Source organism: Marmota monax, unplaced genomic scaffold (genome assembly GCF_021218885.2).
Source record: "Marmota monax isolate L192 unplaced genomic scaffold, Marmota_monax_Labrador192_F-V1.1 WCK01_AAM20220418_F8-fsc00090, whole genome shotgun sequence".
Classification (NCBI taxonomy): Eukaryota; Metazoa; Chordata; class Mammalia; order Rodentia; family Sciuridae; genus Marmota; species Marmota monax.
The window spans coordinates 8,134,834-8,150,280 of NW_026695219.1; the positions used below are offsets into that span (position 1 = coordinate 8,134,834).

The 15,447-nt window shown below is 35.0% G+C and overlaps 1 protein-coding gene across 3 annotated transcripts in view; it reads right to left on the reverse strand.

Moving 5' to 3' along the window:
* Positions 1–4,207: 4,207 nt before the first annotated feature.
* Ahctf1 (AT-hook containing transcription factor 1) overlaps positions 4,208–15,447 on the reverse strand; it is a 63,833-nt gene continuing 52,593 nt past the window's right edge. For 2 of the 3 annotated variants that reach the window (XM_046432539.2, XM_046432537.2), the window contains exons 32-36: positions 13,528–13,712; positions 10,316–12,104; positions 8,579–8,712; positions 7,314–7,396; positions 4,208–6,081 (exon numbers count right to left, since the gene is read on the reverse strand). In XM_046432539.2, the coding sequence (XP_046288495.1) occupies positions 5,889–6,081; positions 7,314–7,396; positions 8,579–8,712; positions 10,316–12,104; positions 13,528–13,712 (2,384 nt within the window). In that variant the 3' untranslated portion in view covers positions 4,208–5,888. The remainder of the gene's footprint in view (positions 6,082–7,313; positions 7,397–8,578; positions 8,713–10,315; positions 12,105–13,527; positions 13,713–15,447) is intronic. The other variant, XM_046432538.2, reaches the window with a different exon arrangement.

Genomic DNA, 15,447 nt, shown 5'->3' on the forward strand with positions numbered 1-15,447 from the left:
ATAAAACACTGAGGCAGTAAGGTTGGTTGGAAAGAAGAAATGGCTTGTTAAAATAAGATATGGACCATAGTAGGCAAAGTCACCTTGCTTGCTAAAGTCCTTGGAGAAGCGTTAATAAGTTTTAATGCCTATACAGCTGGCATTCCTGCTGCTCATTAGCACCTAAAAGCTCCATACCCTGTCCCCAAACCACCCATGTCCAAGTTGTACATCCAGATGTGATACTGCCAGTTGACAGAAAACACTTCCATTTTGTAGACTGTAACCATTAAATCTGGGGGAGGGAACAAGTGGGAGACACAAGTGGTTTGACCTCCCCTACATTGGTCAGTTATTTCTGACCACAGTGTGGAGGATATCTGGCCCTCCCAACTAGATCCCTGTTGATCCTTTTGGACTCTCTGACTATAGTCAGATTTATGTCCTGAATTGGTTCTTGAGTTGGCCACTAGAGTTGGCCTCCTTGTCTGGTGTACCCTTTTGCCCTTAGTTTTAAGGATCACTCACAGATCTTGTCCTGTTGGCCAGCACCTGGTTTCACCACACCAGCCCCAGCTGCTGCCTGCTGCTCTGTTGCCTAATAGAAATGATGCCACTAGGATTGTCTTGATGGACAGTGCAGATTTACCCTTGCCAAATACAAAGTGAACATTTTTTTTTTTTGTCCATAGTCTTGTTTCCCCTGGAATGCATGCTATTATCAAGACAAAACCTGTACACCCTGTCTGTCACACACCTCATGTCACATGAAAACCCAAGTCGATCCTGTCCTTAGGATACATACTAGGCTACTGGTTAGTTCTTGGGGCTCATGGTGGAAAAAATAATCATTTGTGTAAGTATTGTCTTTTTGTGCATGTGCCTCTACAATTTCTGTGGACTCTGCTTACATGCTGGGTAAATGCCTTAATAACTGAAGGCTCAGGGCACATTGTGGAAAGGTGGGGAGCAGGGGAATGAGATTGTAAGGTTTTTGATATTAGCTTAAGATAGACCAGGGACTTCCAACTCAGAGGAAGTCATGTTTGTCTTGACCACTTCACAAACACTTTTCTCTGATCCAAATCAGAGGATCCACTAGTCTTATTGCTGCCCAGGACCATACATTTCACTCTGTGCAACAAGGATCTAGGGATCTGCCCTTTCCTTGGGTCTAATAGCACCTTATAGATGGTTCTCACACACTGGGACAGGCTTTTCCTAGAATAATAAGTCCAGAAATAAAGCCAGTTAATTTTCAACAAGGCTATCCAAACCATCCAATAGTGATAGATAGCCTTTTCAAGACATAGTGCCAGAACTAGATATTCATGTGCAAAAGAATGAACTTGAACCATATATAAAAATTATCCCCTAATGGATCAAAGAAAGCAAATTTTCATGACCTTGGAATGGGCAAAGGATCTGTAAAGTCCAACAAAACACAAACACTACAATAAATTGAACCTTGTCAAAATTGTTTCTCCCAGTGGTGCAGACCTGTAATCCCAGCTACTTGGGAGATAGTGAGATAAGAAGATCACAAGTTCAAGGCCAAGCCTTAGCAACTTTATCAAGATGGTTTCAAAATAAAAAATTAGAGTGGCAATGTATCCTAGTGGTTCAATCCTTAGTACCAGTAAAGCTTTTGCTTCCATGGGCAACACCAAAAATGTGGGAAAAATAAAAATACAACGAATCATCTATCTGATAAAGAAATGCATCCAGAATCTATAAAGGTCAGTTCATAAGAGAGCCAGGTGTGGGAGCATGTCCTTATTTTCCCAGCTACTCAGAAGGTTCAGGCAGGAGGATCATGTGAGCCCAGCATAGCGGGCAACAGTCCTGTCTGAATGAGTTAATGAATAAATAAGTGAATGAAAATAGATAATCCAATAAAAAATGAGCAAAGTCTCTCTGAATAGACAATTTTTCCAAGAATGATAAATAGGCATTAAACACATAGAAAAAATGCTTGACATAATTGGTCACTAGGGAAATACAAATAAAAATCATGGAATACATGCCATTTCACATTGACTTGGATGAATATAATAAAAAAGATACCAAGTAATGGCAAAAAGGTGAAGAAATGGAACCCTCATGCACAACTGGTGGGAATGTAAAAGGATGCAGCTGCTTTGGAAAACAACCAGGCATTGATTAAACATTACGAGATGGCACAGCAATTCCATACCTAGGTATAAAACCAAGAGAAATGAAAACACACATCCACAAAAGTTACTGAAAGATTCCTTAGAGGACTATTTACAATAGACAAAAGGTGAAAATAATTCAGTGTATCAACTGATAAAATGGATAAGCAAAATCTTTGACAAAACATTGTTTTTATAAAGAATGTAAATTTGAGCTGGGTATGGTAGCCCACACCTTTATTTCCAGCTCTACAGGAGGCTGAAATCAGATCAGTCTGTGCAACTTAGCAAGACCTCATCTCAAAAGTGAGGCATCCAGTCACAAAAATATCCAGCACAAAGAAATTGACAGAGGCCGGGTGTGGCTGGCACACACCTGTAATCCCAGAGGCTTGGGAGGCTGAGGCAGGAGGATCAGGAGTTCAAAACCAGCCTCAGCAATGGTGAGGCGCTAGGCAACTCAATGAGACCCTGTCTCTAAATACAAAATAGGGCTGGGGATGTGGCTCAGTGGTGGAGTGCCCCTGAATTCAATCCCCAGTACCAAAAAAAAAAAAAAAAAAGGAAAAAAGAAATTGACAGAAAGAGTAGATTAGTAGTTGTTTATGGGTGGGGAAATAGAATATTTATGGGTTCTCCAAAAAGAACCTTTAGTATAGGCGATGAAATGTTCTAAAACTGTAGTGATGGTTGCATATTATCTGACTATACTAAAAATCTTGAATTGCCAGAGCAAATTGCATTACTCAATAAGAGTTTAAAAGATGGCATCTTGAAGTTGGTTCTCTGATTTCCTAATGAAGACTAGATAGGGAATTAAAGTTGGGCAGTATATGTCACCAGGCCTTATAAAGTGTAAAATGGAATTTTTACATAACTGGAAAGTTTTGAGCAAGGAGTTACAAGACACTGACTTTCAGATTTTCTTATTGCTAGGTAAAGAACAACCTGGGAGCCCCAAGATCATGTAGGAGGTATTGCAGTTGTTCAAGTGTGAGACTTACCTACTCCCTCTCCTACAAATCCTTTTCATTAGTTATTTAAAACCTCCAAGTGGTTACTGTAGCAGTATTAGAGGCCAGTGAGAAAAGTGCCTTCAGAATTGCTTTAAGTAGCTTAGAAAAATGCCCCCCCTCCCTTCTGGGGGAAAAGGAATGGCATTTAAATTTACTGGTCATTAATTCTTTGGCATGGTTTGATCAGTTGTCAAGAAACCATGCTACTTCAGAAGCTGTAAATAGTTGTTACACTTAATGTCATCTGATTATATCACTGCTTGGCTACTGAAATATTTTCTGCAACATGGATGAATGTAAAGTTAAGTTATAGAAGTGGGCAAGACCCCATCACATCAAAGGTAAGCATGACATAGTATCCCCATCAGAAAGTTTCTGTAAAGCCTTTGTGTGTTCTATCACTGTCTGTATCCAAATTTTATTTATTCTTTATAGTCATCTCAAATGTTTCTACTCAATATCTAGGAAGCCTTTTAAGATCTGTCCAGGCAAAATTCGCTAGACATAACCTTTTTCTGGGTATATTATTTCTTTACTATTATGACAATAAGTATCTTACTGAATCAGATTATTTAGTAAATTTACTTATATTAGACTTAAACTGAAAGCTGCTAGAGAATAAAGGATTTTCCTTTGTGTTCTCAGTTTCTAGTGGTGTTTGATCCTCAGCAGCCGATTAAAAAGTTTACCGAGTGGGTCAGTTCAGAAATACCTTAGAATTTAACCAATGCATTGATACAGATATATGGTTGCTATATATGGTTTCTATAGAGTATAACTGATGAACTATCCTAAAAATGTTGTTAGCAGTGTTTTGGTAAAAAGCAATATAAAAATACATTTATGCATAAATTCATTATAACAGAGTTCATTTAGAATTGGCAATTTGTGTAAAATCTTCTTTTATGGGGGGAGTACATCTATTAAAAACAGTATAATATGGTTATGTTTACCAAATTGCATTGGTTTAAAAAATATTACCTTGACAGTATATCTTTTTATCAATTTTTTTATTGTGCTACTTGTGCAAAGGAATAAAATTAAGTGCTTACTAAATCATATTTAGATCTTTATTAACAAATTCATTTAAATAAGTTTAATATTCCATAAATGACAAGCAGCTTAAATATAAGTTTTATAATTATCATTAAAAAATTAATAAAATCAAAATCAGTTAAATTTTCAAAAAGGCAATGTGACATTTACCACTAACCTGACTAAATGGCCGCACTCGTACTGCTACTATCACACGGTCGCTACTTGGCAGAGGCATTTTCATCATTTTCTCATTGTCCATACTGTTATTTGGTAGAAAAATAATGTAGAAAGCCACACTGCTATGCTTCATACTAAAACATTAAAAGCTTAGCTGACAAAGGCAGTTTGTTTCCAGATCATCAATTATTAATGGTCCATTCATTACACACTATCAATTACCTAGTATAAATTATTTTACAACACTTATTTATTGATGAAATTTATGGCCTGCATCAAGTATCATTACTTCATTGCACAAAGTCTTACTGCAGAAAAAGGGGTGCTTTCATTTTTTTTCTTGTTCTTTATCTACTCATCTCTTCCCATTCTCAATCTGTGCCTGAGGTCCTATGATAATTAATTTGCCAGTTTTAAATCCTGAATATTAAGGGAATTCTGTGATTCAGTAAGTTTCTTCATAGCAAGAATATTATAAAATTTATCCAAACTTCTCCCATTATCAATATTAGGCACACACAAGGTGTACTGAATATTGGTAAAACAGATTTATTTTACATTTTCTTCTCAAATCTTTTCATGAGGTTGCTAATAAGCAGTGAACCGGTCAATCTAACCTGGGTAATAAGTCTCTGAATTAAGAGACATTAAAGATAAATAGCCTTAAGCTTGCTGAACAAGAAATGCCAATATTATAGTTAACCACAATGCATTACTTGGAAAACTACTCATTTGAGGTAGGTAGATTACACAAAATTTGTGAAACTACAAAAAGGCAGCAAAATTACATGCCCATAATTCAATTTCAGCATAGTAACAGGCAAAACCAAATAAAAGTACACATTATGATTAGAAATCTTAATCACAAAATCAAAGTGCATAAGTTATAAAATAACAACTTTAAAAAATAATAGTTCAATCACCCTCATTTTAAGATTGGTCTAGTATTTTAACTATAGAGAGAAAAATGGGACAAATGCCTACTAGCATATAAAAATCATTAAGACAGAAATTCCCTTTCAAAAATCTAACAGACACAAACTACTGTTAAGTATACATTTTATTTAACATTCCAATAAGAAGCCATATTTACATATTATATAAATGTATGAAGTCTTAATATAAAATAGAAAAAACACCTGAACTAAAAGAATCACACTCCGTATGGAGTTACTTTACTTACTGAAGACATTCTATTTTTTTTTTTTTTTTTTTTTTTTTAAAGAGAGAGTGAGAGAGATAGAGGTAGAGAGAGAGAGAATTTTTTAATATTTATTTATTAGTTCTCGGCGGACACAACATCTTTGTTTGTATGTGGTGCTGAGGATCGAACCCGGGCCGCACGCATGCCAGGCGAGCACGCTACCGCTTGAGCCACATCCCCAGCCCCTGAAGACATTCTATTTACAAAAATTAACAAGAGTTTATATAAATTATTTTCTTCCAAATTGGATAATTTTTAATAATCCACACAATTTTGATGACTTTACAAACAGGTGTACATTAGAATCTTGGAAAAAAATTATAGCATTTTCCTGCGTAAAACTTGCTTTGGAAAGGAGGATGGTTTCTTTCTGCTCCTTCCAAGAGTTTTTCCTTTAACTTCTGCAGTTTTTCTTGATTTGCTCTTTACTTCTTCAATTGGGCTTGCCAAAGGAGAAATCAGCCTAATTTTTACTGGAGGAGGTGACCAAGAACTTTCTTCTTCTGTATTTCTGAAAGAAAGAATCAATTAAGAATAAATGCATGAAGTAACAAAAATAACTGGTTTTTCATCACTCAAAGATAGCTAACCAAATGCTTTCATTTTCCAAGAGAGGTAATGGATTCAAGAGAAAGTGAAGTACAGCTTTAAAAGTCATGTAAGATAATTAGAGGCAGAGTTAAGGTTGTACTTTTATTTTCTGATATGGATATTTTAAAACAATCACTGCTAAATTTTTCCTTAATTGTTTCACATGTATTAATAAATACTGCTGGGTTACAAGGATAAGTGAACCAAGTCTTAGAAGTCATCTGTAGGATGAGGGCCTAGCAGGCCCAGACAGCCTATGAGAGAAAGCAGTTCTTAAACACCAGCAACTGGCAAATGTATGTATAATTTCAAACATGAAGGAGTTTGTCAAGTATGTTCAAAGCAAATTTATAAGTAAATAGTGTTATTAATTATAGTCAAGAGTCTCATTAAATCAGTTTTGAAAGAAAATGAATTGACACCTTTAATGAATCTGAAATGGAGTAATTTCCCCACAGATGTAGTGAAATAATGGCAGGATTTAAACGTTTACAATTATTTACTAATACTAAAAATATCTTTACTAGTGGAAAGGTGAACCATCCCACTTCCTTCCCAATCCACTACAAAAAGGAAGAACAACTGAGAACTAAACTACCTCCATCACCTTTATTTTTTTTTAAAATATTTATTATTTTTTTAGTTAAAGGTATACACAATATCTTATTTTTATATGGTGCTGAGGATTGAATCCAGTGCCTCACGCATACTAGGCAAATGCTTTTCCTCTGGGCCACAACCTCAGCCCCATCACCCTTCTTTAAAAAGTGTGAAGACTTTTGTGGTGGCTATATAGAGATCACTTGTTCAACAGCAAAATCAGTCGATGCTAGAAATGACCATAAGAATTTGCCTTTTTTGCCATGTTGGGAATCAAATCCAGGGCATTGTGTCCATTAGTGCTCTACCACTGAGCTACATTCCCCAGTCATAATTTCCCTTTTAGTTTTTATTTATTTTTAAGATTTTTTTTTTTTTAGTTGTAGATGGACACAATACCTTTATTTATTTATATGGTGCTAAGGATTGAGGGCCTTACAACATGCTAGGCAAGTATTCCAGCCATAATTCCCCTTTTTAAATAAGACTTTTCTTAGCTGTAACTTGAAGAAACAAATGGTTAGATATTATAGAATGGAAAGTCATACTTACTTGCTTGCTTGTTTTGTTTTTGCAATCCTGATTCTTTTCACTTTTTGCTCTACCATAGTTTCTCCTGATTTAGTATCATCTTCCTATGGGTCGAAATTTTACAGAGATAAATCCTAAGTAATTAAACATTTGAAATCTAAACAGTTTTTTATCAAAGAGTCAAAGAATATAGCCAAACACTGCAAATAAATTCAAACTTATCCAGTCCAAAACTGACTCCTTCTGTTCTTCAGTAGAAACTCTGGCTAAGATTGCTGCTCTTTATTCCTCACTCCCAAGTCAACTATGCTCCAAGTTTTCTTTTTTATTTTCAATGTTTCTATTTCCAGTGGAAACTGACAATTGCTCTTCCTACTGCTTAGGTCCCCAAATCCAGGATCTTCATCTTTTAGGGATTAGGCTGCCAACAATTTTTTTTTTCCTGCCTAGAATTCATCTTTCACAAAAATGATCTAATATACAAACATGACTATTGTGAACGAATGTTCCCAGCCTACCCACCCCTGCCATGCATTCTGTACATCTTCTGTCTTCTTGGTCCAGGAATGCCTGTCTCTTCTGCCCTCAGTCTACAGAGGTACTTGGGTATAAATGATTCTTTTTTTTTTTTTAATATTTATTTTTTAGTTGGACACAATATCTATCTATCTATTCATCTATCTATCTATCTATGTGGTGCTGAGGATTGAACACAGGGCCTCGCACATGATAGGCGAGCACTCTACCACTGAGCCACAATCCCAGCCCTGCATAAATGATTCTGATCAAGCAATGAAATACCTATTGTTTTTGCCTCTTCAATTAAACTGTATATTTCATTCAACTGTGAGCTGAGTTATTTTTGTGTAATAACCAATTAATGGCAGATAATTCAATAAATGTCTATAAATTAACATTCATATATATAAAGGACTCACAATCCCTAAAGAATTTCCACTCTAGGGTAATGTGTAACTATGCCATTGAATTAACTCTGAAATAAATTCTTTAATGACACATTAGGGGCTCAAGGACCTATATCATAGGTAAACAAACCCAAATAATTCTGATTACCTCCCAAAAGGTAATTTAAATTACAGCTGCCAGTAAGTAATATATTATCAGCAACATCAAAGATCTGTCTTAAAAGTAGGATCTTCAAGAGTAGAGACATGATGGTTTGGGGTTTTTACCAAAAATGGCTGCTACCTTTAAAGATTATTCAGGAAATATTTTAAAAATAAAAAGTATGTTTAAGCAAACACACAAAATCCTATATTCCTTACCAGTTCATCTACAAGCTTGGATGCACTGGATGTATTCTTTCGTCTGGTCCTCAAAGCAGGAGGTGAGAATACAAACTGAGAAGATAAGTCTGAAACTAATTCTTTCAACTGTGCAGGAGCCTCTATTTTTGCAGCTAAAGAAAAGTTGGGGGGAAAAATATATCTGTATGTATCCAACAAGAAGCTTAGAACAAATGATGCACATTACAAAGATGCAAACATCCCAAAATAGAGAACACAGGGTAGGTACCCCTTAATGACCAAGTTAGGACAAGAGAAATCATGAGGGATAGGGTATGGGGAGAATCTCAGTATCATTTAGGTAAAACAAATGTTTACCTTTAATTGTTTACAAGTATTTAAAGAATCAAACTAAATAATGTTATAATAAAAATATGACATAAAAGGCAGGTACAAAATTGTATAATCCATTAGTTTTTTAATTAAAAAGATTTTTTTTTTTTTAGTTGTAGATGGATAGCAGGATCAAACCCAGTGCCTCACACATGCTAGACAAGTGCTCTGCCACTAAGCTACAGCCCAGCCCAACCCCAGTCCCAATCTGTTAGTTTTAATCATTTCTGCTTCTGGAATCATCTTCTCAGAAACTTTCCCCAACTACTTCAAAGCAGTAAGGAAACAAAGTTTAATATCATGTACAAAAATATTCAGCCTTTATCTACTGTTCCTTCCACATATTCTCATAGATCAGACTATACTATTTTTCTTTCTTTCTTTCTATCTAATCTAATCCAATCTATTTTTGGGGTACTAGGGTCTGAACTTGGGGGCACTCAAATCACTGAGCCACATCCCAGCCCTATTTTGTATTTTTATTTAGAAACAGGGTCTCACTGAGTAGCACTCACTTTTGCTGAGGCTGGCTTTGAACTCTAGTTCTTCCTGCCTCAAGCTCCCGAGCCACTGAGATTATAGGTATGCACCACTATGCCTGGCTACAAATCATTTTGAGGACAAATTGTCAATTATATGGGAAAGTTGCTTTCCTGGGCTTGTGATGGATATGTGACTGCAAAATTACAATGCATTTAAAAAAGTTTCATCAGCATAGTGAATATTGGAGATATAAAAAGGGCTGGGAATGTAGTATAATGGTAAACCACTTGCCTATCATGTGCAAGGTCCTGGGTTTGATACCCAGTACCTGGGGTGGGGAGGGGGATAGTGTTTGTGGATATCATTGGGACATAAGCCAATGGCCACAGTTCTTCAATTTAAAGAGCTGATTCTATTTGGAGAGAAATCAAAATTAAGTCATTAGGATATAAGGACAGAATAAAGAGAAACACTATTCTAATGCTATTTCGAAGAAATAAACACTATGAGCTGGGTACGGAGGTGCACACTTGTAATGCCAGTGAGCCTCAGCAATTTAGCAAGTCCCTAAGCAACTCAGCCAGATCCTGTTGCTAGTAAATATTAAAAAGGCCTGGAGATGTGGCTTGGTGGGTTAAATGTCCCTGGGTTTAATCCCTAGTACCACCCCTCCCCCGCCAAAAAGAAAGAAAAACACTATTGTCAGGTAAATTATAGGATTAAAAAAAGAAAGGAAAAAAAGAAAAAGGCATACTAAATCATACAGAATCCTTGAAATTTCAAAACAAATTTGGAAACATGAAATCTTTGCTTTAAGCCAAATCAAACCACATAGTGCTTTTAAACAAATTTTAGGTTGAAGATTCTGCATATGTAAAATATGAATAAAAATAAAAGTACCTTTCACTTTCCTTGGTACCTCTGCTGCAGGAGGAGAAAATAAAGGCTCATTTTTTGGTTCAGAAAGATCTGGTAACAAGATGGCCTTGCTAGACCTGGTCCTTGTACTACGAGAAGATTTAGCAAAAGTTGAGGTGGCAAGTAATCTTTCTTCTTGGTTATTTGGTTGTTCCTGTGTCATTTCATCTGATACAGAGTGTAATGAACTTTTCTGACATTGATTTTCAGTCTTCTTGGTAAGTTTTTTCTTAGAGCTTGTCACCAAAACAAGTTCCTCATTTGGCACTAGAATGGTTTTTTCTAAAACTGGTTTTCCAACATCAATATTTTCATTTCTAGCTGAGGCATTCCTTGAAGATCTTCGGATGCTAAGAACTCTCTTCTTGGGACTTCTCTCTTCCTTAACAGTCTTAGATCCAACATTTTCTGATGGATTTATTTTCCTTGGTCTACCACGTTTCCTAGTTGTGGCAGGCAAATCAAATTCTGCTTGAAGAATCAACTGGGAGGAATCAAGTTTAGACTCTTCTATCATATCTGACATAGTAACTTCTTTCTCTCTGATCTTTCTACTATGTTTAATAGGCAGTTGGTCATTGGATTTCCCCTCTTGCATATTTTCAGAGGCTTCTGTATCAGCATTTCTTAGCTTTTTCTTGACAGTCTTGCTAGGAGTTGCTATTTTACTAACATTAATTTCAACACTTTCCTGATTTTCTATAGATTTTTTAGTTTTTCTTAGAGTCCTTTTTGTAACAGATGAAAGCTTAACTTCTTTTCTAAAAGAAATTTCTTCAGTTGCTGGTTCCAAAAGCTGAGGTGACTTTAACCTTTTTAGTTCCCTACCTGAAGTAACCTGCAATTCTTGTTCCACAGAATCAATACTATCTAATGTATCTTGATTAGTTTCTTTTTTCTTCCTTCCTCTCCTAGAAATAATAGAATTTTGAGGTATTTGCTGATTCTGAGATTTTCCTTTGATATCAGAATAGGCACTTTCAGAAACCTCAGAAATTTCTTTTGCTTTTCTAGTTTTCTTTATAGATTGTGGCCCCAGCATCTTGGGAGTAGCAAAATCTGCTGACTCCTGCCCTGCTGTAGTGATACTCAGGTTTTGGACACTCTTTCTCATGCGTGTTCTAGAGGAAACCATGTCATCACCCTGGCTAACATTTATAGTCATGGTACTTGTTTCCTGAAAAGTCTTTATCACAGGTTTGACTAATTTGGTAGAACACATTACCTTCTGGCTTATTAAAGGTATGCTTTCATGAACAGACTGTTCCATTACATCTGAAGTAATTTCTTTACTTCTCGTATCTTTAATCACACCTAATAAATTTTCTGCAATTGCTACTTTAATGGGTTGAGGCACATATGGTAAAGTCTCTACCTTTTGGGATTCTTGATCACTAGTTATGATAGATGGAATATCTGCAACATGTCCATGATCATCATGTTCCACACTGTATACAAGTTTTTCCTTGGATGCTGTGTTAGCTGCTTTAGGTAACACATTAGGTGTTGCAGAATCACCTGTCTCAACTTCTCCTTCTTCACCTTCCAATATCAAGGTAAAGTTGCTCTGGGCCACAAAAAGTTCCCCATCTACTTCAGCAATGTCACATTCAGCAGAGTCTTTATTATCAGGTAAGTCACAAAACTGTTGCTCAATAGTATCAAAATTATATTGAAGCTTAAGAGTTCCTGAGGGATATAACTCGTTAAATGAAAGATTTCTGGCCTCTTCTCCTGAATTCTGAACTTCAAGCTTTTCATGTCCAATTACCTAAAATGAATTAAAGATAAGAGACCAGTTAAAAAATTTAAAAATCTATTTTAGCCTAAAGCACGAAGGTTTTTAATGACCATTTATTTTTGGTGTGTGCATTTTTTCAAAATAATGTTACATTTGATATTTGGCACATACTATAAGGTTTACTTTATATATATTCATTTAAAAATTCAGGCCTAAATGAGAATTCAGTCAAAAACAACTATATTCAGAGACTATGACTGTAATTAAACTAGAAATTCCACATTTCCCTAGCTATGACAGTATAAACAAAAAATTGAAAATTATTATGAGACTATTATGAAAATTAAGGATTTTTTCTACTCTTACTCAACAGAAAACTTAACTGGAGAAAAATAACCCCCAAACTATATTTTAATGAAAATCCCCAAATTACCTAACTATCCACACTTTTCTAAACAGCATGATCCCCATAAGGTTGAAGAACAATTCACCTACATAAGCTCCCTTGGGCTAGACTCAATCCTCTTCCCTTTGCTGGGGCTGCATAAACCATGAAATTCCTAAGGCTTTCAAGTTCAGTACCTCTCCTGCAAGGGTTTGGAGGAAGAAGGAATGGTCCTTGCATTTACCTTTTGGTAAGGGAAGGGGAGAAAAAGGAGGAGGTAGAGAGTAACAGAGAGATCTCCTGACCAAGAAGGTAGAACATTACCACCCACCTAGACAATGACATTTTCCCATTCCCCAAACATTGAGATGAGATTGGAAATAGCCTATAAGTAAGGATTCCCATTTACACCATGCCCACATTTTTATTGTTTCACAACTAAAGGAATAGGGACTTTAGCCATCTATTTCACAGCACTCATGAAGATAAATATAGATACTCATAACATTTTAATGTTCTCCCCAAACTCCATACACATTTCTATACATAATTTTGAGTTTTTCCTCTTATCATATAAAAATTTGGTCAAATCACAGAAAAACCATAAAACATATTAAGTATAAAAAATGCTTTTTGGAGTTGTTCAGAAATTGAATATCACCCAAGTAAATATCATCCTTACAAAATATGCTTAAGGTAGGGGTAGGGGTATCCTGTTTAATTGTATCTATTCATTTTCATATATAGGCTTCTCAATAGTCTTATTGTCTCTGGAGTAGCCATTGTATGTTTTCTTCTGGCTAAAAAAGCCTTTCATTTGAAGCATATAAGTAAAAATTAAATCATGACTTTTTTTAACAGAAAATTGGTTTTCATGAAAACCAATTTCTTTAAGGACGTGTTCTTTTATTCTGCAAAATATTAATGTATTTAATTAGCACAAATTTTTAGATTTTAATACAGCAGTCAACTAAATGAATACATTAAATTTGAACTATCATATCTTGAAACCTAACTAAACCAAAACTAAAAGACTGACAAAAAAAGTGAAAAGTTAATTTTTTTTACATGAATTTCTTGAGTATCAGGAGAACTGTCAGGAATTGGTAGCTTCTCTTCTGGTATGTCAACACTCTTTTTTAGTACATCAATTTCTAGTTCATGATCTTCTTTTAAGGTATGTTCAGAGATAACAGGACTTTCAGATGTGATGAGCCCAGAGCTTCCACTATCACCAAGGTTACTGGCCACTGCTGTGGGGGGTAGGGGGAAAGAGTTAAGGTTTTTACATTTTAAACTGAAAATCATGTAATTAACAAAGGAAACACAATAGAAAAAGCTATATACCTCACTTGAAAAATTAATTTAAAAAGTCTAAGATCTTAAAAAGGAAAGGTCTTTTTAAAAGACCTTTTTAAATCCACTTTTTGCCAGGATAATACACATTCAGTTGAAATAATACATATACATAATATAAATTACACATTTAAAACTGGCAACATTGTTTTCTTCCATTGGACTGTAATTCCTACCCTTATTCTGACAGTTTAATATAATGACAAATTCCTGGAGGAAGTGTTCTTCATTATTTTGAAAATTATGTGTTACCTAGTGATTATAAGACAACTAGCTATCTTTGTTAAACCAGTGCAGAATTATACTAGGGAAATGCAATCTAGATTTTGACATGGCTATAAAACAGGAGATATCTTTCTTTTGGCAGAAAGCATACAAATAAACACAAATGTACCTTACCACTTTTCAAAATTAGGTGGAGGGGCTCACAAAAATATTCCTTTTATTTTTCTTTTCACCAAATGTTTACATGTCACTAATACTCATAGGTTATATTTAGGTTTAGCATTTGTGAATGTCACAAAAACACTAACCTCAAGGAGAAAAGATGTCTCCAACTTAACTAAAAAAATCCTTTTAAAAAATATTTATTTTTTAGTTACAAGTCAACACAATGTCTTTATTTTTATGTGGTACTAAGGATTGAACCCAGTGCCTCACACATGCTAGGCGGGCACTCTACCTCTGAGCCACAACCTCAACCCACTAAAAATCATTTTTAATGATGAGTACAAATCAATAAAAAGGTAAAAAGATTAAAAAAAAGGCAAACCAGAAAAAATATTCATACTTTTAATAGATAAAAAGCTTATTATCCCTAATAGGCAAATGCTGTAAAATAAAATGAAGATGTTTCCCACCTATCAGTTTGGCAAAAAGGTATGGGAAAATAGGTACTTTTCACTTATCAACATATGAAAATAGCAGAAAATAATAATATTAGAAATCTGAATATTCTTTGACCTAGTAGGTCCATGTCTATCCAACAGAAATCCTGACATAGATTGTCTTGAAGATATATACCCAAGTATAGGCCTACAGAAACAAAACAGTAAAACAAAAAAATAAGAAAAAAATAAATAAATAATCAGCCCCAAAACAGACCTGTAAATCAATGGTACAGAATAGAGGACACAGACAAACCCACATAATTACAGTTATCTCATATTAGACAAAGGCATCAAAAACATAAATTGGAGAAAAGACAGCCTCTTCAACAAATGGTTCTGGGAAAATTGGAAATCCACACGTAACAAAATGAAATTAAACCTGTATCTCTTACCATGCACAAAACTCAACTCAAAGTGAATCAAGGACCTAGGAATTAAAACAGAGACCTTGCACCTAATGGAAGAAAAAGTAGGCCCAAATGTCCTCCATGTCAGATTAGGCCCCAACTTCCTTAATAAGACTGCTATAGCGCAAGAATTAAAACCAAGAATCAATAAATGGAATGGATTCAAACTAAAAAGCTTCTTCTCAGCAAAAGAAACAATCAGTGAGGTGAATAGAGAACCTACAGAATGGGAGCAAATCTCTACCACAAGCACATCAGATACAGCACTAATCTATAAAGCACCCAAAAACCTTAACACCAAAAAACAAAACAAAACAAAAACAAAAACAAAAAAA